General features: G+C 34.7%; 1 protein-coding gene across 4 annotated transcripts in view; it reads right to left on the reverse strand.

The window, feature by feature from the left end:
* Positions 1–5,780: 5,780 nt before the first annotated feature.
* Positions 5,781–24,853, reverse strand: part of ddr1 (discoidin domain receptor tyrosine kinase 1) — a 247,406-nt gene continuing 228,333 nt past the window's right edge. For all 4 annotated transcript variants that reach the window (XM_039769984.1, XM_039769982.1, XM_039769983.1 and 1 more), the window contains exons 16-18: positions 13,112–13,346; positions 12,223–12,372; positions 5,781–6,551 (exon numbers count right to left, since the gene is read on the reverse strand). In XM_039769984.1, coding sequence (XP_039625918.1) covers positions 6,411–6,551; positions 12,223–12,372; positions 13,112–13,346 — 526 coding nt within the window. In that variant the 3' untranslated portion in view covers positions 5,781–6,410. The remainder of the gene's footprint in view (positions 6,552–12,222; positions 12,373–13,111; positions 13,347–24,853) is intronic.

A 24,853-nucleotide genomic window follows, 5' to 3' on the forward strand; every position in this document is an offset into this window, starting at 1 on the left:
CAACTATCTATATTGACAGAGAGAGAGAAACATGAAAAAAGGAAAACAAATATTTTAAAATACAATTCTGCTAATGGATTACTTTCACAATATCAGGTATTTTGAGTTGAGAATATGAACTAAAAAAGATAAAATGAATAAATATAGAATAAATACAAAACACCCCATAGTATGTTTTGTTTTTCATCACTTGGTAGACTCTCTTAGCCTGCCTACCTTTGTTTGTGTCGCTTCATTGTTAAACAATGTTTTTAAAGCAAAAGTGATTGGTCAGCAACAATATGCTGATCTTGTATGATGACCTAGTCAGTCTCTCAATCAGTGCCGTTTTATTTTCTAAAACCAGGAGTGGTCGCCCGTACACTTTCTTGTATACTTGGATATGGGGATGGATATTTGGAGGTGTAAACCACAAGAACATTATTATATTTTTATATTATGTACGTTAAGGAACCGTCAATAACAAATCAAATCAAATTAATAATATATTGAACAATTATTATAAAAGTAAAGTTGAATAAATCGGACTCTGCAGCTGCATGAATAAAAAAAAAAAATGTGTTCAGGTAAAATACCACTTCCAGGTGATGTATTTGGCCCAATTGTAGTGTAACAACCAAATGCCGAATTTCATCCATCTATCTAGTTGCGTTTTTGAGTTATCGTGTTTATATACACACAGACACACTTAGCACACATACCATTTCAAAAAACGGTATTTTGGACTCTGGTAGGTCTATAACGTCAAGATTCATCAAAATATTGAGGTTGAATGTTTTCATGATTATTATACTTTCTCTATACCTTGTATATGAGAAAGTAAACATGATTTCTCCTGGGTGAAGTGGCAGGTGAATTGCTGTCGACAAAAAGCAGTCACATGAGAAATAAACTGAAACGTTACTCACTCGTGATTTTTCTGTCCATATGGTAAATGTTTTGTGGACCAGCACATTTTGATTTCAGCCGTTTTAATTACATCTTGATATACAACAAGCACAAAGAAAGGCAGCACGTAAATTGCTTTCTATTTCACACGCTTTACACACCCGTATTCAGCTTGCTCTGTCACCGCAAATTCTGTTTTAGAGTTAAACTTACAAAGGTTAAGGACTAACGTCAAGAATATTCATTCAAAAATGAAAACTAAAAATATTTTAATAAATTATTTTATTTCAGTTAGTCTTTCCAACTACTTTAATAGTTTTATTTAGCTTTAGTTTTTCATTTCGGTTTTGTTAATTATTTTATTTCAGTTTATGAAAACGTTTTTTTAATAATAGTTTCAGTTTTGATTTTAGTTTTCGTTAACTATAATAACCTTGGTGGATTGAGACTGTTATTTTAAAATGAGTTCATCAAGAACACAGGGACACATTTAAGGGTAAATTTTGCACAAACATTAGGAAGTTTTCCTTTACACAGACAGCCATAGACACATGGAATAAGTTACCAAGTAGTGTAGTAGACAGAAAGACTTTAGGGACTTTCAAAACTAGATTTAATGGGTTTTTTTTTTTTAATTAAGTGGATAGGACTGGTGAGATTTGTAGGGCTGAATGGCCTGTACTTTGAGATTTCTCTAATGTTCCAATGTGAACTCCAAACTAGTTATAGACAAATCAAGGATAATTAAAGCAAACAGGATACACCTGAGCACAAATTGGAGTGGCACATAAAAGGGTCTGAATACTTACATGAATGGCAGAGTTCAGTTTTTGATTTTTTAATAAATTTGCAAACCTTTTGGGAAACATGCTTTCACTTTGTCATTAAGGGTTAGTGAGTGTAAATTTGAAGGACAAAAATGGCAAATTTACTCATTTAAAATTAAATCTACAAAACAAAGTATGCAGAAAGTGAAAGAGTTAATTAAAAATATAATCATGTTTCTGCTGTTCCGGATGAGTTAGAATTAAAAATGTCATAAAGGGTAAAAATGTAATGGTTAATTCCAACCCTAAAATAAAAAGAAAATAATCAGAATAGCATAAAAATTCAAAAAGTCTTATTAAATATTCAGAAACATAGTATTTAGTCAAGATGCCTTTTATTTTCAATTACTTTAATAATCTACACAAACAACAAAAACTAAGCTTTTTTCTACTCCATCACCTAAAAAAGAAATACTTGTTCTGAAACAATTCTATATATTAACTGAAAATATTTTTACTTTCAAAATGTACATATAATTAGGGAACTGTTGGCAACAAGACATGTATTTAATAAAAAGACAAAAGTAAACAAATGCATAAACTCCACAAGTGAAATGAACAAAATGTGCTTTTCAATAATATTTACTCTTTTACAAAATAAACAAAATATTTTTAAGTTGCCCTCAGTGTGATTCACTACTGCTCTTATTTACCAAATATTAAAAATGAAAATTAGAAAACAATGTCATAATTTCAGTGTTTTATTAGTTGCTTGCAGGATGCAGTAAAAAACAGCATTTCATGTTTTATTAGGAACACACATTTGAAACAAACCTATTCAAGAACAAAGTTAAAATTTCTATAGGTTTCAATTTTTAATTTACAACGATGAAACTCACAGTATTTTCCCTCTTTATTTTCTCAAGTATTTGGAAAATTACAAGTTTTTCTAATATAAATGCTAATTATTTAACATACAATAACATTTTCAAACTCTCTAAATCCAGTTCAGAGTCATGGGCGGTGTAAGTCTGTTTTGGAAGCACTGTATGCAAGGCAGCAGCCAACCATTGATGGTGCATTGGTTCCTCACAGAGTCCATGTCTACGGGCTTGTGGGAGGAAATCAGTGCAGGGATGGGATTCAAATTCAAGGTAATGGATTTGTGAGGCAGGAGTGCTAACTACTGTACAAAACCTAAATAAAATGTATGTTAGTTAAAACACTTTACAAAAAGTTTGTAGGAATAAATGAAGCAAAACATTCCTGAAGGTTTAATGCAAATATTGGCCTGATTAGTAGTCTAAAACAATTTTTCTACCAAAATCTATTCATGCAATAGATCTGGGAAAAACAGAGGAGTTGTTTAGAATTAAATCCTCCATTTTTTCAGGCCTCACACAAGCATGAGGAACCAACTTGTCACCTGTTCCTAAGAAGCCTGATGGCATTGGTCTGCCGGTTTTGCTTGATATGAGAACCAGGGATTGCTCTGCAAGTTTATTATAATTTCCAGAGGAAAGGCCACTTTGAAGTTTTCATTTTTCTCTTCTTTAAATCTGTACTATATAAACTTTCTATAAACAACTGATGCATTGATTTTAAAGAATGATATGTAATTCAATAATATGCTGTTTCTGTGTAATTAGCATTATTATAGTTTGTGCAACAATGTAATTAGCACTACAAATATCACATAAATAAGCTGGTATGGAAAAATGCATAAATGACAAATGCAACATAAATTTGTATTCTCTTTTTAAATAACATTCAATTTTACTCATTTAATCAGATACTAACTTTGAATAACACTCAATTAAAATGGAATATTCAGCCTATAAATGTGGCATAACTACACTTAATTTTAATCCTTTTCAAGAAAAAATACTGTTTGATATACATATATGTAAATATAGCCGATTACCACTGAGAACCTTCAGAAAATTCAACAATCACAACAAAAGGTACCCCAATCATGAACTCTGTTGTAAGTTTTTCAAGCAAAAGCAAAAATTGGGAACACAAGACTGTATAATTTTTAAGGTGTGACACATTAGTAAAGGTCTCTTTCATAAAACAACATTTTATTTTGTCCCTGAAATTGTACTAGCCTAATACTTCCTAAAATTGGTACCTCCATGCCTTTCATTTGAATGCCTTTATTAACTACAGATCAAATTATGTTTGTCACTAGTTTAATTTAACATGGTTGTATTTTCTAGTTTTCACATTTAATGTATAAATAAAGAAATTCCACATACTGTATAAGCCTACTTTATGTACTAAGGAACTTTAGAAAAGTTTTTTTTTTTTCTGGTTTTGAATAATAAAACTAATTGACTTGTTTTTCACATATCATTTAAGATATTATTAATTCCTCTGTGATCTATTCCTCTTTAAGGCATACTGTTGTTTGCCTGGTGTCTACTGTCGGTTTGTTCCATTTGTATATTAGCCTACTTAGAACAGTTAAAGGAACAATCTTATCACTGGAATTAATTCTTAAAATCAAAACAAAAAGACATAAAAGGGAGACTATCCCATTATTAATATTAGGCCATCTAATAAAAATGAATCACAGTTTCTTAAATGCAAGAAATGAAACAATGATTTAAACATGTGATCAACAAAGGATACAATAAACAAGAACATCTGCAGCAGTACCTCAGGATCAAGCATGGGTAATCCTAAAGTTATGCATAGCCCAGTGAGAAATACCATCCAAGATGAAGGGTAAATAAGCAGCAATATAATGTTTCACAATATAAATAAAACTAATGGGCAGCAAAGTGTTCCGTTTTATTCCTGAACAACAATGACATTGACATAGTAAATGATACAAATATTATGCAAACTACAATAAGAATAAAAGAAAAAAACTAATCGGTTGTGAACCTAATAAATGGAATATTTCATTAACATTTTATTTCAGTCTATGGTCCTTAAATTAATTTTTATATCCTTCAGACACTACTGAAAGCACATATAAATGTAAACTGAAAATTCCTCAAAAATTTGTAAGAATAATTACTGATGGTGCAAAATCCACTCATACTTTGTAGAAAAATATTTATTTGTACCTCCTCCTAAGTCAATTATTTTGCTTTCTTTTATATACAGTTTACATATTTAGAATTTTCAGGTGGCTTTGAAAACATTCTATTAATTATGAAGTGTTTTAAAAAGGCAGCTGATTTACAGTTATTGTACCTGATGGATCAATTTAAGGTACTTCTGATATTAATACTGTAAAATCTGTGGAGCAAGTAGAAAAACAAATACACTTGCTCCTTTCTGGAAGTAAAAAATGGATGCCATAGACTATTTTAATCTTAACTAATAATAATAATACTCATATTAGTGATGCCATGCAGGGCATGACCAAAAAATTACATTAGTTGTAGAATGGTCATCTTCATTCAGATCAAACTTTTAAATGAAGTAGGATAAATGTGTCTTGTTAATTACCCTAGCTAACACAAAAAAGAAAAATAAAATATAAGAATTAAGTTTGTCTTTTCTAAAACCATATGGTAAACTTCCAGTGTTAAAACTACCTGCAGGAAATGATGCCTATAATAAATAGTTCACCACAACTGAAACCACAAGACATAATAATTGAACTGTTACAATTAATAAATCATAACCCTCTACCTCCTCTTTACTGCAAAGCACATAAGAAAAAAATAATTTTATACAACAGAGTTCCATGAGATCACAGTAAAGCATTGACAAAAATGAAATGCTCAACAAATGTCTATACATTTGAATTTTTTACTTTCACTTTTCATTGTAATGTGTATCCAGACAGATATTAAGGGGTTTAATGTTCAGACTTCAAGTGTAAAAAAATGAGTAAGGAGAAATTAATTGACACTGTTCTGATTCCATTAAAATAATGGAAATCAAGAGACCACTTCCTTGGGTTTTTAAATTACCCTCAAAATTAAAGTTGAGCAATACGGAGGCGGAGTGATGGCTCTGAGACTAGGGATCTGCACCAGCAAACAGATGGTTGCTGGTTCAAATCCCATAAATGCCAGAAGTGACTCTACTCCGTGGGGCCCTACAGCAAGGCCCTTAACCTGCAATTGCTCCATCTTGGGTATGACATTAATCTGCATCCAGCCCTGAAAGCAGGTCCTCCAACTTGCTGGACAAACCCGGGGGGTGGATTGGCATTCCAGCCACTGTAAAATAACCTCATACCTCAGTGTGGTGATGCGGTGTCACCTGTTGCACAGCTGCACTTGGATCCTAATCCAGGTGGTTTCCTTATATACAATGTACTAAAAGAGAGTTAATTAAATATGAATGATATCTGCTGTGCAAATTAGCTTTAGTATAAAATTCTTTAATTTTTATATTCAGTGTTTTATTAAGGAACCCTCTTGCCCAAGATATCCAGTTGTTCCCTACAAATGAAGAAAAAAACCAGAAACAAGCAACTACCCCATTGTTGTTCTATTAATTTGTAATCATACAAAGCTGAAAACCTATCATTGATAAGTTAAAAAAATATATATCTAAATTTAAAAAACAGTAGTCTACAAAAATATTAGCTGATGCTGAAGACACAGTAAGCATGTTTTTAAGATATTTCTCCTAAGCCCCAGTACAGCAACAGAATAATAGCCAACTGCAATGCAGCCACCACCTTAAAAATAAAAAATAAAAAATGGACAGTGGAAAGAGATGAGCTCTAGAGGCCCGCCTTAAGTGCCCATGCCTTATTATTACCAGTCTGTCCACTATCTATACCATGTTCATAGCCTCTTCCAGAAGAAAATGTTGAATCTGCACAAAGGTTGGTCGATCTTTAAAGTCTCTGCACCAGCAATGTAGCATTAGCTCATACAATCCTTGTGGACAAATTTCTGGTCTTGTCAGGTACATCTGGCAGGAGTTAACAGAAAATAAGTTTTAGAAGAGGAAATGCTTAGTATGTTTTAGTGGTATAGAAAACACTTAGATTTGGAAGTGCCATACTCCTAATAGAAAACAAGATTTAAAATATATCTAGTACTAATGTACTGTACAGTCAAGTAAAGAGAATTATTTAAAAAATTGATGTTGTGAAGTACTAAAAACAACTGTACCAGCACTTTATTTTTTTTTTATCTGCAGCATATTATGGGCTTTCACTAAGCTTAATTGCAAAACGATACCTTTTACTTCCCCCTTTAAAGATCTAAGCTTAATTCAGTTTATATATTGCACTCATTGAGGTTCTAATTCAACAAAAGATTGTCTGTGGTATGGCAATATTGACAATAACCTTACAACTATGTAGTTTGGGCAAAAATAACCTGAACTACCCTGAGACATGGACAATTTTCGTGTATTGCTGAATGCACTTTGATAGGGTTACACAAATTGAGTATCAACCCTGGATATATAATCTAGAACAATATATTGTTAAGATTGTCACACCAGTAAACAATAGCTTGTTCAGGGGAGTACAAATAAAAAAAAAAAAAATCTTTGCTCACTTCTCTCTGCCAATCTAAAGCACTTTGTTTCATGTTTAACAATAAGACCTCCATAGTCTTACAGTGGATATTCTGTGCATGAAAATAGTTTTTGCCTTCTTTAGCTATTCCAAATTTTATATTGGGTTACTATTTTTGACTAGACTTCTCAACAACTGACCATTGTAAAAGTTATGATCTAAAGCTTAAGGTAATAAGTTTATATTTAAAGTTAGTTCTTAGTGATGTGCAAACCGATGTACAATATTACTGTGAATTTCAATTCCTGTTGTGTAGATGACCTGAATTTAAAGGCCATGTCACATTATACAACTTTCCCAGGGATTTTCCATTGTAGACTTCACTTACATAATAATAGTGAGTTGGGGATGTTACAGTGCACTCCAAAGACCACCAATCACACATTGTGTCATACCCAGCGACTGTCCTCCTAATTCGTGAACTGTCCCAACAAAATCAAACATTTTGTCTTAAAGGAAAATAACTTTGTTAATTTTCAAGTTAAACCCTGTAGCCATTGCAACCATCATAACATGCAAGAGTGGGCTAGTTATTTTTTAAATGTTATTAAATATGCTCACTTTGGAATGAAGTTTCATTTGGCAAACTAATATATCATGATTGTAAAGAAATAATTTTGACCTGCAAAATACCGAACATACCCTTTAAATCATGGCGGTGGGCTCTGTGTGCATTAGAGTCAACAACCAATGAGCACACATCTGGAAGTACAATATATATAGTATAGTAATAAGGAATATAGGTGTTTTGGACCTTGTAAACAGCAGAAAGGCTAGTCTGGCTGTTTCATGTTTTATGCCCCATGGCAGAATGATAAAAAGAAAAGAAAAAAAAACAAAAAACTGAAATTGCCACCAAACTTGCCATACCCTTTGTACTGCACCAACTGTCAGAAAATGGGCAAGCATGCAATTCCTGGAAGTATTAAACTATGCCAGAAAGTTGTCACATAGTCAAGCAATCTGACATCTCCAGCAGTTTTTGTGTCATATAAATTTAAAAGCTCAGACGACAAGATCAGCATCTGCAGTTATCATGTTTGATATAGTCTGACTAGAAGTCGTGCAATGTGATATTGGCCTATGGAAGATGCTTCATGTGTCAAGGTACCCAAACTAGGTAAACTGTGGTCAGACTTTCTTTGATCATTTTCTACAACAGAATACCAGAAAGGCATGTTTTGTTATGTTAAATTCAGTTTAATATAGGTAAAACTGTAGAAAGTTCTAGATGCCATCTGTGTCAAAAAATTAGCAGGCACAAACATCAAATATGTAGTGTGACTTTCTACATTTATTATACAAAAGATAATAGTAGGTCCGACAGACTTCAGAATTTTTAATAAGTCTTAAACAATGGATTTGAAACCTGTACTAACGCTCCATAGAAGGGATATTAACATATAGAAGGAACTTTAAAGTGCAACCATTTCATTAATACCTATTACAGTAAACCAAAAAAAAAAGCTGACTTATTGACAAGTCATGCCATGTGCCATGCAATAAATGCAGCTCTATGTATCGTAATTATCAAAGGGGGGGTGAGAGAGAAGGAAACGGATTTGCATTCAGACAACAGTGCTGGTAGATGGCCCTTAAAAGTACAGTTTGTTATATGGCCTAGCTCTCCCCTTCTGCATCCATTGCTTACATTCGGGGTCTTCCTCGGCTCCCATAAGGATCCAGTTAATAACTTCCTCTTGCTACCCACCACCTTAGTTGATCACTGACAGGATTGATACTCCCTGTGAACCAAGCTCCAACCCTGATGGGTTTTAGCATTGGAGAAACACTTCCTAAGTATTTTTGTCTCTCTAGTAAATGCTCACTATCTAATTACTTATTAATATTCAGACAAAAGCATTGATAAAAGGGAATTAAAGGGAATGTGATGAACAAAAAGTATCTCTTTCTATGCTGATAACAGCCTCTACATAGTCCTCTAAACTCAACATTGCCAATAGTATAAAATGTAGGGAAGAATTTTAGTGAATTTCAAGATCTTAGATATTAAAATTAATTTAAATACAAGTTTCCTTAAATCAGGGAACAGTCTTGCACATCTTAGTAAACTAGATCAGTTTTCATTGTTTATCTCAGGATTGTTCAGCTATCAAGACTTACAATGAAAATGAAATTTACAGATATATACAAATGTAATGCCTGCAATATGAAAACATCAAACAAGCTGTTAATAGGTGGTCACCTTTCTCTTAACTAGGAGAATTAAAATTATCAAAATGAATATCTTTCCAAAGCTTTTATATGACTTTTGGAGTGCTCCTTAAATATCTTTAAGAAAATAAGTTATACAGTGATCAATTGCATTTTTTTTTTTTTGGTTTCCAAAGCACAAAGACCGCACTTAAAAAAGAAAGTTCTTCAAAGATGTAAAGAAGAGGGTACCACAGCATTTTCTAACTTCCAGCTTTATTACTATGTTGCAAATATTCACACTTTGTAACTAAAGGGGAATCAGAAGGTAAAAGAAATTCACGTGCTTAATTAGCTTTGAAAAGGGAATCTTATTCAGAATCCTTATTATATGTTCCTTTGTGCTCCACTCATCAATAACTTACCGCCAATTTATTAGAAATCCTTTTTTTTGGAAACAATTTTTTATGGATATCAAACAAACAGTAAAGTTACTAAAAAGAAGCCATTTTTATATTGAAATATTGAAGACAAAACACCCCCAGAGGCGCCAACCCAAAACCTACCCCACTCCAATTTACTAGAAGTCTGATTTTATGTCACTCACTTAAAATACGTAACCAATATAGGAAACACTTTGTACAAGTAAAGATATAACTTCATGTCTATGCTACGGAAGCATATTAGGGCCATGGTGAAAAAAAAAAAATACGAACACGGTGAAGAAAAAAAATATGTCGAGAATAAAGTCGACATGTTGACTTTATTCTTGACATTTCCACTTTAATCTTGACATTTATCTCGAGATTAAAGTCGACATGTTGACTTTATTCTTGTAGTTTGTCTTTAAAGCAGAACATTAAACTTCATCTTAAAATAAATATTAAATTTACTAGATTTTCTCAAACCCCATCATAAATTTTGCAGCACATTAAATGCTTTGTGTTAAGTGTTCCCCAAGCCATGTTAATCGCTATGTGCTTCTTAAACTGACTTCCTCTTGCACAGAGAGGCGGCACAGGCAGCAATCACCACACAGAATACATCAATTTCATGATATTCCTGCTCCATGAACATTTAGAATGCCAAGATAAATACTGGATATAATTGAAATGCATAAAATCATAAACATGTGGGGGCACGGTGAAGTGGAGGTTGCACTGCTGCCTCGCAGCAAGGGTCCCGGGTGTTGCCTGCCTTGAGTTTTCATGTTTTTCTGGTGGCTTTACTAGGTGTGCTTCAGTTTCCTTTCAAAGTCACATAGGCTGTGGGGTTTTGTTATGCTAAATTGACCTTAGTGTATGTGTTGCTTGTATTCACCCTGCGATGTGGTGGCGCCCCATTTAGGATTTGCTCCTGCCTCACACACAATGCTTGCTAGGATGGGCGCAACCCTGATTGGATGACATAATTAAACATGTATAACAAAGATTTTTTTGAAGTTCTGAACACTCCGTGGGCTAAGTTTATAACTAGTTTTAATTTCACAAAGACGATTATCGTGTGGTGATTGGTTATGTGGAGAAAGAAAAAGGAAGGATAGGAATTGGAGTTTTGGTACGCCAGATACAGACAGCACGCATGCAATAAAGAAAGCCAGCTCAGAAGAACATCCATTAAATTCTGTGTTCGTGTCTCCGATCACCAGCTCACGAACTCAACATTTACACAATATTTCACTTAAACCTATACCCATTCATACATCTAGTTTTTGGGGCCTCATCACACCTGCCATAAAGTTCTCTACACTGAACGTAGACTTGAAGGGCAACTCTTACTACGAGGAAGCAGCACTTCTGCCACTCCTCCGTGCATGTTTAATACATGCTTTAATGCATTTCATCATGAAAATGATATAAAGTATTTATTTTAGCATTCTAAATGTTCAGAGAGCAGGAATACCATGAAATGAATGTATTCTGTGCAGCAATTGCTGCCTGCTCTTCCTCTCAGTGCAAGAAGAAGTCAGTTTAAGAAGCTTGTAGCGATTAACAGCTGGGTCAGGGAACACTTAATACAAAGCATTTAATGTGCTGCATTAACTTATGACAGGGTTTGAGAAACTCTAGTAAATTAAACATTCATTTTATGATGAAGTTTGTTTACGACATTCTACTGTCAAAATAAACTACGGGAATAAAGTGGAAATGTTGACTTTAATCTCGACATAAGCGCAGAGATTAAAGTGGAAATGTCGAGAATAAAGTCAACATGTCGACTTTATTCTCGACATTTTTTTTTCTTCACTGTGTCCGTATTTTTTTTTTTTTTCTACCGTGGCCCTAATACGCTTCCGTACTATGCACTGCCACTTCAACATGATTTCAAAATGGCTTCAATACAACCCCTAAACATATCTTAAGAGTTTCAGTATAGTGCAAATGTGGGTATATGTGGTGATTATGTCTTCAATTTTACCTTCAAAAGTACATTCAAATACTTTACCAGTTTGCACTGCTTTGGACAGACCATCAAGGCTTGAATGGAACTGATTAGGCCAAGAACAGAGATAGAAACAGTGACAGAGCTTTACTATTCTAACCAGAACAAAGGGACTATGCTAGTCAGTTATTAAAACAAGTGTATTAACAAATCTTTCCCTCTTTAATGAAAGGAACTATATGATATTTAAGTCTCAGATTTTCAAGACAAGAATGGTGCAAAGCTTGATCAGAAATTAGAAAGTGTTCATAAATGATACTCTATAATAACAGACTGGATCCTGCCTCTATTTTGTTTCCTTTTCATGTATAATGCACATGAGGAACTCTCTCAGAAATGGCTCTCAGAACTGGGAATATTTTAATTTTATGTAATTCTGTCATTTTAATTTTTTTTACTTTGTTTTTCTTATTCTGGAGTGATTGTAAGGATAATAAAAGCAAATAATAAATAGATTACCTGTTTTCCATGGTCCCGAAAAAATTCCCCTGCATTTTCAATCACTTCTTCATCTGTCAGATTATTATATGGCTGTTCTTTGCACAGCATTAGCATTTCCCATAGGGTTACACCAAATGCCCAAACATCACTTGCTGTTGTAAACTTGCCCTAAAAACATAGGAATATTAAAATATAAGATTTGCTGGTTTAAAGACAGTAAAGAAAAATTATATGTATCTCTTTAAACAATTTTGCTATACTGAACTTCAGAAGAACTTGAATCATGTTAAAACAAAGAATACACTTAGAATACCATCTTTACTTCCTTGGTGTTTTCAGCATGTTAATGCACATGTACTAGCTTTGTGGTCGTTCTTCTTGTTTTGCCATAGATTTTAATTCCCTTAGATTTCTCAGCCCTTGCTGTCTCAGTTTACCAATGCAGGTTCATCTATCTGGACACAGCACCTGCCAAATTAATTCTTGCTTCCAGATAGAGGAATCCTGCACAAATCACTTTGAAGAACTGATTGTACTTTTTCTATAATTCATCTAGAGCCGTTTGCATCTAAAATTAATGGAGCACCCAGTGAGCCAATTCAAAACTGTAATTATATTGCTTGTCTGCTTAAATTCTTCAACACAAGAAATCTATGATACAGTTATTTGTGAAGAGTTGGCATCACCATTATTCCTAGTGGTATGATGTAGGAGGATAGGAAAGGTGTGTGTTGGGCTACATTTGGGTTTTTTTTTTTATTTCTTATATATTGACAGGTTTTGCTGTTGCATGATTAAGATAATAAAGATTTAGTCATAATAAACAGACGTAGTATTAAGACAACATCTTAAGCTAGGAATAAATTAACAGTTAAAACTGAAAAATGGCAACAGTGCCTTTTCCTACCATCAGAATACATTCCCAGGCCATCCAACGAATTGGAAGCACAGCCCTTCCCTGGATACGGTAGTAGTCACCAGCATACAGGTTGCGACTCATGCCAAAATCTGCAATCTTGATAGTATCATTTTCTCCCACTAAACAATTTCTTGTAGCTAAGTCACGATGCACAAAATTGAGAGAAGCCAAATACTTCATGCCTGAAGCAATCTGTGATGCCATGGATATAAGTGCTTCATAGCTGCATTATGAAACAAAACAGAATGTAATTTTGTTGACTTGTTAATTGCAGAGATCAAGTTCTATATACAAACATTATTGGTTCATTGAAAGAAAATGGTCTCCAAAACATTTGAATTATTAAACATTTCACATTTAAGAAAACATAATGACATACGGCTATGTATGGATTTAGAATGTACAGTACATGTTTCTCTTTTAATGGTTTTGTGAAGCAGCAATGAAGCTCAGATATCTAGAAAGCTTTTATGTACGATGCTCACCTGATGATTATTTTGATGCATAAAATCTATTTCTTTATGACCCCAGAAGTGGCTAACTCTCTCTCAGACAGACATGCTATAAAAACTTTAACGCAGAAGTGCAACATGCGATTTTAAACACTTAACATAACTTTTTATTCTGTTTAGTGCTTATTGATTTGCATATAAATTTGTCATTAAAAGGGGGCAAAGAAAAAGGCAATTTTATCAAAAAGGGAAAAGGCAATATTGTGTGTTAATGTAATCATTACCCTGGTCCTTAAAAACCAATAAGGAGAAAAATAAAACCAATAAATAAGTAATAATAATATAAAATGGCAAATTTTTTAAGACTGTGCATGCCGTGTTGATATGCTTATAGCACATTCAAACACATTAAAATAATCTGCTGCTGAAAATAGGTGTTATACAATATTTGCATTTTCATAAATCTTCTGAAAAAGTAATTACAATGGAATTTTATTCAGAATAGCTACTGTTACTTAGTAAATAATATATATTAAATGGCTTTTGTAATTCTAACCAATATTAGTCAAGTCAATTTTATTTAAAAACAACAGAAGTTGACCAAAATGCTGTGCAGCTTCCATAAATACACCAAATACATAAGTATATATGTATAGTAAATAAATACCAAAAATAAATACTCACATACAAGTTTAAAAAGTAAAGTAAATAAAATAAAAAAAACTAGTTGCAATAACGTTTGAATTTCAATAATAATGAAACACTGCAGATTGAACTTTCAGCTTCCATATCTAGCAGAAATGTATCACATCCTGTTAGCACTTGCACTTACCCCCTTACGTAAATTTAAATTGATGAAAGAATAGTAGATATTATGTCTGATTTCCAAAAATGAATCCTAGTACCTGCCCTTTAGACCCTATTCCAGGTGTTTTGTTAAAATACTCACCTGCAATAATTGTCCAAGCAATATTGCACAGAATAAAGAAATCATATCTTCAGAGGAGCTATTGTCAGAGATCTATTAAGGAAATCAGATTCAAATATTCTTAGGACTCTTACACCAGTTTCAAATTTACTTTTTCTTCACCCAGTTTTAGGAAAACTTGTAATTATGTAACTTGAATGTTATCTTAAAAAGTACAATTTTCATGAGAAATTTCAAACAGGCTTATACTCCTGTCAGAGCACAGAAACTGTGTTATAAATATTTCTTATTCATAGCTTTTGAAAAAGTAAATTTTTTTAGCTTTGTTTATTTTAAATGCATGATTGGTACTGAATACATTTGCCGAATCATTATTGCTATAACTAATGAGTTACCATTAGGTTATTTCTTAAGATGGCTACAGTGCTGAGGATTAATCTGGTGCACCAGAACTACTTTGTAAGTACAGTAGATAAGATACAGTAAGATAAGTAGATAAGATACAGTACTTTTTTGTATACAATATTTATTGTTGTTATTATTTCCCCCAGGGATGAATTTTATTTATTCACTGGATCTCCTTACTCTTGAACATGCTACAGACAAATGGACATGAGTAAAAAATTCCTGCGGTAGACTAATTCTTGCTTTTCCTAGTGACTTGACTTGTGCTTGATGGTCAGTGCAAAAAATAATTTTAGTGGAAACTATTCTCTTAAATTCAAAATGGTAGTCAGTAGGAATATCATGAATTTTAGGGATAAATGTGATTTCACCATGTAGCAGATTCTGTAAAAGTGTTGACTTCAATCAGGTATGAATGTAATGATTTGAAATGAAATGCACACTGAATTGTGGAAATACAGAGAACTTATTACATATAGCATTGATGTTTACAGGCTGTTCATTTACATGTCTCATGGAATCAATTCAATGATTTAAGCACTGTGTAGAGAAGAATATGTGAAAAGTAATAATATTGTGAACTATGTACAATGCCCACTTCCTCTATGTTCTGTTCACAGGGGGATCCCTTAAATGAGCTGAGCAAGCATCTAAACTGATAAGGTATGCTATCGCTCCTGGCTTGTGTTGTACATATGGTTTGAAGTTGGTTGTTACACTTTACCAGCAGTTCTGTTTCAGAGCATAGAAGCACATTGTGATTTGACTTGCAAGGGGACACCTTAGTTCTCCATAACACATGTATTTTACCACTAAGCCACCTAGCCCAACCCTCTGTTTTTTGAAGTCTATGTACATAAGAGCACTTGAGAATTTAACCTTGCTTGAAATTGTATGTATTTTATACTGCATCATGAGGAGTAAGAAGCAGCCAATAGAATAGGGAGAACTACATGTACCCAAGGATGCCACTATGTCTTTGATTTTTTTTATATATAATTTATAATAACAGTTATTTAGTCTTGTGTGTGACCCTTCAAGGATATGCCTCTCCAGACCATCACTACCAAACCGGCCATTCTGGATGATATTGCAGGCGGCATAACGTTCACCACAACGTCTCCAGACTCTTGTACATCTGTCTCATGTGCCCAGTGTGAACCTGCATTTGTGAAGAGAATGGGGCACCAATGGCAGAGCTAACAATTGTAGTATTCTCTGGAGAATGCCAATTGAGCTGCATGGTGATGGACTGTGAGCACAGGTTCCACTAAAGGACGCCAGGCCCCATGCAACACTCATGGTGTCAGTTTCTGACAGTTTGGTCAGAAACATGCACACCAATAGCCAACTGGAAGTTATTTTGTAGGGTTCTAGCAGTGCTCCTCCTGTTACTCCTCACACAAAGGAGGCTACCAGTAGTGACAATGACCCTAGACAAATGCAAAACTAGAGAAGAATCAGTCAGGAATGATAAGAAGAGAGCAACCATTCCCCTTTTGGGGGTTGTCTTGCTGATGCCTCTTCAATGCACCTGCTGTCACTTTCATTTGCACGAAAGCAGGTGAAGTTGATTCACAATCGCTTATGCTTCCTAACTGGACACATTGATATCCCTGAAGCTTAATTAACTTGGTGTTAATGATGATTAGGTTTTCCCTCAGTTTTTTTGCACTGTAGATCTTGGCTGTGAAAATGTATACTGGAAAACTTTATATGAAAATATGAATAATACGGCTAGGCATTTAACCACTGATTTCTAAGATTCCTAAGTGTTTTAGAGGACCATTCAGTCCATGAAGGGCCCACTATGCACAGCAACACTCATGCTCAAACTCACACTGGGCTGAACTTATATTCACCAGTTATTTAGCATGTACATCTTTCGAAGGGAAGTCATGCTGATAAGGGGAGAATGTGCAAACTCAAGATGGACAACAACAAGGCTTGAGGTTTGAACATGCTGAATCTATAAAGGAAACAGTGATAGCCACTAGACTAGCTTTCCATCCTTACACGAGTTTTATGTATTTCTAACCTCATAATAGAGCTTTTCAATTTTTATTTGAAGAAAATAGTATTCCATATGAAGTCTAACTTATACAATGAAGAAGATTACATACAATGTTAAGTCAAACTTAAACCAGAATTCATCTACCAATTGAGAGAAAGAGGAGAGCCAACAGCAAGAGCAAATCTTTAAGAACAGCAAAGAAGGGGGAATGTTGTTTTCCCTGATATGAATACTTATTCTAAAATGTTATTAATTAGATCTTGCATATTAAATAAAGGGTTTGAACAGATCCTCTTAAAGAGAATTTGAGTTATTTTCAAATTTCAAATAGTACAGAACATCAGTTACCCATTTGACTTATAAACGGTGTATTGAGGTTTTTTCAGCTGAGCAAGACAAGTCTAGTAGTGTGATATAGGCAATTAAAATCAATTTGTCATTCTTCACTTTAAGCCCATCTGGGAGTACACCAGACACAGATGTTAATGAGTTAGAAGTGATTGTGACACCAAGCCTGTTGGATGGGCATTCAAAGAATTTTGTCCAGAATGATGTTAATTTGGTGCACTTTCAAAACATGTGGCCCAGTGTGGCTTGAGCTAGATTGCAATGTTCACAGGTTGAATCTTGCCCTGAATACATTTTGGACAAATGTAAATGAGATAATGTGATTGATGAAAGTTTTTAAGTTAAATGATTGAATGTTTTCCACATATGGACCTGAATGTGTTCTATGCATGCCTGCCTTCCATTCCTTTTTTGAGATATCAAATGAAAGATCCTTTCCCAACTTTAATATCTATACTAATAAAAGGCCAAATACTCGCAGAAAAATCCACAAGTTAATAGACACGCTGTCGCTAAATACTCGCAGGCAAATCCACAAGTTCATGGAGACGCTGTCGCTAAATACTTGCAGAAAAATCCACAAGTTAATAGACATGCTGTCACTAAATACTCGAAGGCAAATCCACAAGTTCATAGAGACGCTGTTGCTAAATACTCGCAGGCAATTCCTCAACTTAACACCGGGAATGCCTGTTAAACATCTTAGATTCACGAGTAGCAATTTGGGTAGTGAACACTTCGATGAATGAAACCTGTTATCTTTACAATGGTTGACAAACACGGAATGTAACTTGAACACAACACGTCCTCCAAATACGAACCTGATTGAAAGAAATAATGATAATCAAATCCTTGATGACAGTAACACTCATAACAGTGACAAAACAATTACATTGACAATCATGTTACATTATTTTTAAAATGTTTCCTTTTCTTTTTCATAACTTAACACACAACTTCTCCGCTGCGAAGCGCAGGTATTTTGCTAGTGTTTTTATAAATTATTGAGAAGCTGTGACTCCTCAAGACTGAGGAGTGGTGGGAGGTGTGGAAAATTGGGTAGGTTTATTTTAGCAAAGTTTCTGATTTTAAAGTAGTGTAAAAATTAAGTTAAATTTGAAGTGCAATTGTTCATAAGATGTAAAGACATTATCTATATACAATTCTGTAAATGTTTTAATCCCAGATGTTTTCCAAAGATTAAATACTATGTAGGTTTGAGAAGTTAGAAAAATGTGATCACCATGTAGAGGGCAACAGATAAAAGCTTCTCTGCCTTGAAGTTCTTCCTCCATTGGTTACATATTCTGAGTGACTGATGGACTGCATTATTGATATATTGACAATAACTTATATTACTGGGGCACAAAGCAGTGCATATAAAGAAGTACAGCAATGTGTTTTATTATTGTAGACCAGGCCTGTATACATTTGTCAATTTGTGTCAATGTTCAGGTCTTTATAGCTTATATATTTGCCATCCAGTAATACAACTGAAAGGTATATAGTGTTGTGCCACCTTCTGCTTTAGGTCTTTGTAGAGTCATCTTTTGAATGTGTGGATGTCTCAAATTCCAAATAAATGAGGTTATAATTAATACCTTATTAAATAAAAATTTGTTAATGTATATAGGGGTGCTGTGAAATAGAAAAAGCAGCTTGGGAAGGATGTTCATCCTGACAGAATTGATTGAATTATTTTTTTAAGCAACCGAGTCAATGGAATGCAAAATGTATGTGTTGGGTGACAGCATTCTAAATAAACAAATATTTTGTGTAGCTTGTAATAGTCAATCCTGCTATGTACATGTAACAATAAATTAATATTAATGAACTTTTTTGTATATTCCATTGTGATAAGAGCCCTCATTTTTCTATATTTATTACAAAAAAATCTCTCATCTAGTGTAATTATGTGGGTGCTATAAGACAGATTTAAAACAAAGGTAACAGTTAAATTGAGAGCTGATTCAACAAAATTATTACTCAGGACCATTGACAAAACAATGACAGAATTTTTTTTACTGTAGTCCACATTTCTACCAGCTAACAGGAAAGAAAAATGGTTGTTAATATAATCTCAACCCTGCCTAATACAATTCAGGCACACTAAAAAAAAAACAGGCCCCATTTGTACAAAAATCCACATTCACTCAGAGCTAATTCAGAAAATCCAATTAACCTTAGACACATATCTTTGGGGATGTAGGAGGAAAACATGAGAACCCTGAAAACAATCCACAGTTAAAATGTGAAAATACCACACAGTAAGATACAGCAACACTAAGTTCTACCCTATTGTGCCAACCAAAAAATGTATTTCTTCAATCAACGCTAGCAGGTCTCAAACTATAGTGGTCTTGACTTTTGTATGCTCATTTGTATCTGCAGAATTGCCTAAACTACCAACTTGGTTCTTTTAAACTGAATGTCAATCAGTTTTCATCTACCAAATTTTTCTTTTGCTTTTGAAAGGAGCAGACGAGTTTTGACATAAATGAATATACAGCAAACAGTAACTAATTGCGAGAAATGGTTCTACGCATTACAGACTTTGTGACCATTTTTTTAATCATTTTGTACTTTTGTACACCCATGTTGCTGAATGAAACAACAGAATGCACAGTAAGCCGAGTCACAGATAAGTAGCTGGTTGTTTAGCTGGATCAGCAGAACCCACTGTTTGTAATACCCAACATGTATGTGTTGCAGAAGTATCATCTCAGGAAACATTTACAGGTAGGAGGAGGAGGTGACTGTCTGACATCTTTCACCAAAAACAGTATTTGCCGCCAAATGTAACTTGCAGCACCTGTCAAATGTAATAGCAGTTAGTTAGATAGCTGTCTATTTAGATGAGGGCATGTCATACCTTTTGTTTGCAATCTACGGTGTCAAATATGCCTTGCAGCCCTGTCATTTCAGGCAGCACAGCTTCTAAGACTGGAAACTGACACACTTAACAGTTCCTCAGCAAACACAATACATAACTGCTGAAAAATCAATATTTGGTCAGTGGTAGTTTTTGTATCACCATTGTGCCTTTACCAACACTGAGATACTAAATCATTAACAAAAACAAAAGAATGTTTAAGCATAAGGTCAACTAACTGTACATAGTCATTGTTTAGTTTATCAAAAAAGAATTTAGCACGGTATTTTCTTTAGCATTTATAGGTATATCTTGTGTTTTATTTGTGTCATTATCTTCCATGTTTTTAACACTGTATGCCACCTCATAATATTCATCACTGTGCTGTTTGTTCCGGTCTGCTGTCCGGGAGCTTCTGTATGTTTAGTAGATACATGTAAGCAATGGAAGAACTTCGTAATTAACTCTGTTTTTTTAGGCATTTATAGGGCCTTGGAATAATACTGCTTTTTGCACTTTAGCTCCCTATGACTGCAAAAATCATGATAATTCAACATGTATTGTGAGTTTTGGGATTTTTCATTTGCCTGAAGGTTACAACGGTATCTGACATTTGACAATCTGGCAAAATTTTACTGAGTTTAGAAGGAACGAAAAAGGTTTCTAAACATAAAAGAATCAAAGTTTTACCATGTAAATAGTTTAAACCTAAAGATGCTTAGGGACTAGTTTTATTTATTCCTTTAATATGAGCAAAATTACAAATATAGGCTGGCCCTGATATTGGATTCAATATTTATTTTTGGTTTAATTATGAGCTATAAAAGATGTGCCTTCATTTTGGTAATGGGTCAGACAATTCATTTGTAAATTTTTTTTGCTTTGGAATACCTTTAGTGCTGAAATGCAGTATCAAATCTCATCCTCCTGGGTTGGTAATAGTTTCCTATTTGTCATTAATGTGGGATACTCTGACTCAAAAAATGACAACTTTTATCAGTTTATAGAATAATTTTTGTCACAAGTACAAGTGCAGTGGAATTCTTATTTCCATATGCTAATTAACAAGCAAAATCTGGAGTTATACAGTATTCAGGAATTCTAATATTCTGCACTATGAAATTGACAATGATGAGCATTTTATTATCAGAACTAACAGACTCTCTTTCCTGGATCCAAAATGGTGATCTGAGTAATGAGAGGTAAATGTTTCACTGTTACATAACCATTCTTTGTCTGAATTTGTTATGCTAAATTTGGCAGCCTTCTGACTACAGTAGGACTTTTAGAGATTGAGATAGTCAAATTAACTATATTATGCCAATCTTCAGTCTGCCAAAAGGCATCCAAATTTGTAACATTCCATATTCTACTCATGAGTTCTAAGTTAATTAACTATTACAAAATGAAGCTATTGTTATATTACTACTAGCTGATTACCCAGTGGCTTCGCTCACTGAGTGCAAGGGAAAAAAATAAAATGTAGTATTTATAAAATAATTTATTAAGTAATAAAACATTTTGATAAAAGAATATGAATATAAGAAGCGTATATATTATTAAACAGTAACACATTTCCATAAGAGAATTTGAATGATATATAAGAAGCGTATAAATTATTAAACAGTAAAACATTAACATATAAGAAGTAAAGATGCATTGAGTACTACTGCAGTGGTTTTGGGAAAACTACCTGCTTGACAACCTTGCACAACGTGCCTGTGATTTAGGAGAAAAATTATTCTGAGAAATGTGGATGCTGCCCTTCCGTGTCTAACGGGGCAGAAGGTCCAAGCAATTTCCAAGTCCAATACTTCACATGAAGAGGTCGATACATCTTCTTAGATGTAAATCCTCCATTTTCTTAAAAGAATTCATCAAATAATCAACCTTGAATGTTGCAGGGTTTTAGTGACCCAAACTCACCTTAAGGGACAGTAAGTAGTCGTGTACCGCAATTTATCAAGACAGTCACGCTTCGATGGCGCCGATTACACTCATTCACAAAGATTTCCACACTGCCGACAGGGTACTTGAAGTGTCACAAACAGTGTGAGAAGAGAGGATGCTGCCCAAAACTGCAAAGCTGTTGACCCCCAACAGCCCAACATTCCGCGCATCCCAGCGTCCACTTTATTCTTACGACCCCTCGCTGCTGAAGGTGGTCTCGTCTTCATATTGTTTACAGCTTGGCGTAGTTAAAAAGTAGAAAAATGCAAAGCTGTTTTCTTCATCTCTTCTACTATCAAGTACTGCCAATTAAAAAAAAAAGTTACAATGTGGCAGTTTCCGCGACAGTCACGTGGACTAATAAATAAAACTTCTCTGTCAGAACGTGCCTGTCGGCGGATGGCTCAGCACTGGAGTCCACAGAGGAGGGCTGAGAGTGGGCGACGCAGGGCGCACTTCTATTGGATAGATTGGCGTGTTTGTGTTTACTTCTTTTCAATATCAGTAAAATAACTCTCACACAAATAAATTCGTAAAGACGATATAAAAATGGCATCCACAAACTAAGTCATTAGTTCCTGTATTATTATATGTTCTGTGGTCATACGTAATTTCCGTTTCGCGTGGTAATATGCAATTTCCGTCTCAAACGCGAAAAGAATTTTATATATATCTATACTAATAAAAGGCAAAGCCCTGACTGACTGACTGACTCACTCACTCATCACTAATTCTCCAACTTCCCGTATAGGTAGAAGGGTGAAATTTGGCAGGCTCATTCCTTACAGCTTCCTTACAAAAGTTGGGCAAGTTTCATTTCGAAATTCTACGCATAATGGTCATAACTAGAAGCTATTTTTCTCCATTTACTGTAATGGAGTTGAGCTCGAAAGCCGTGGGGGGCGGAGTTTCATGTGACATCATCACGCCTCCCACGTAATCACGCAGTACGTAGAAAACCAGGAAGAGCTCCAAAAAGCACTGAAGAAAACATGCATTATATAATTAAGAAGGCAGCGAAACAATTAGAAGTGAGCGAGTGACATATAAAACCATATTCAGCGGCTCACGTGAACTGACGCAGTGCGCAGACAAAAGACAAAAACCGAATTACACTGCTATGCTCAAATAGACAAACCACACGCCGTGGCGTAATAGTAGAGGCTTCGCTTCTAGCGCCGACGTCCGATTCCCGAGAGGGGATGCACTGAGTATGTAAGCGCACTTCCCGATTCATTTTAGCCTTGCATCCCCTTGGTTTGAGACGTATGAAAAATATGCGGTTAACGCAGAAAGACAGATCACCAATTGAAGCTTTATGAATAATGGATACTTTATTCGCGATCAATGATTGTTTTGGTAAAGCCATACTGAGTGTATTCATTAGATGAACGGTAAAAAAGTAAGAGCGAGGGGAGGGTAACTTATTGAGGCACGCAGGCAAAACCACAATAGCACGCGGGCTCGATGTACTGTAGTGCGTGTCAACTCTATCTGAATTGCGCGATCACATTCGAAAAAATATATCTTTTCAAGTTCTATTTAGTCCATATGTGTCAAACTCAAGGCCCACGGGCCACATTCGGCCCGGCGTGTAATTATATCCGGCCCGCGAGATCATTTTATATACTGTATTATTGTTATTAATGGCCCGGGGATATGAAGCGCTGGTAACACAAACAACAGATCTCATAATGCAGGGCTTCAGCTGCCTTGCCGAACACTTACCGCGTTAAATCAAGTCTAGCTTATGATGCTGCAAATTATTGCGAAGCTAGCCCACACGATGCCGAAGAGAAAAGGCGATTCTGAACATAGAGCCTTTAAAAACCGATGGGAGGCTGAATATATGTTTACTGACATTGCCAGTAAACCCATGTGTCTCATTTGTGGAGCTAATGTGGCTGTAATTACAGAATTTAATCTAAGACGGCACTATGAGACAAAACATCAAGATAACCTGAAAGACCTGAATGCAATGTACAAGATACAGAAGGCAGAAAAGTTAAAGAAGAATCTGACACTTCAGCAGACGTTTTTACCCGTGCAAAACCACAAAGTGATATAAAGTGAAACTTCTTTTATGGGAGACACAAAAGCACCAGTGCAACTTGCCCCACTTTCTCTGTTGCCAAGTAATGTTAAACCAAGTCGGCACAACGGTGTTCCCAAATACGCACTTTGCTGATAAATGATAAATGCTGATGAGTTCGCACGGCGCTTTGGTGACTTTGAAGAACAAAAAAGAATTTTGAGTTGTTTTGCAACCCATTTGCTGTCGATGTGGAAATTGCACCTGTGCAGATTCAGATGGAGGTGATTAAGCTGCAGTGTAATGGCACACTGAAGGCAAAGTACGATACTGCACGGCCCGCACAGTTTATTCACTCCATTCCCGCACAAATGCTCCAGCTCCGTCTACATGCGGCTCGAACCTTGTGCATGTTTGGTAGAACATATCTGTGTGAGAAGCTCTTCTCAGTCATGAAGACTAACAAAACAGCACACAGGAGTCGCCTCACTGATGAGCACCTGCAGTCCATCCTGAAAATCTGAACAACACAGAACCTCACACCAAACAAACGAACTTGTTGCCAAAAAAAGATGCCAGGCGTCCAACTCTGATAAAATGACATATGAGCAAAGACAACTGAATGATTTGATTTGTTATTGCTGAAAAGAACAAATTTTATTTATATTTCCAGGTTTTGTTATGTACCATGTTCATATTTGAATTTGTATAACTTTGACAGTATATATT

Source organism: Polypterus senegalus, chromosome 11 (assembly GCF_016835505.1).
Source record: "Polypterus senegalus isolate Bchr_013 chromosome 11, ASM1683550v1, whole genome shotgun sequence".
Taxonomy (NCBI): Eukaryota; Metazoa; Chordata; class Cladistia; order Polypteriformes; family Polypteridae; genus Polypterus; species Polypterus senegalus.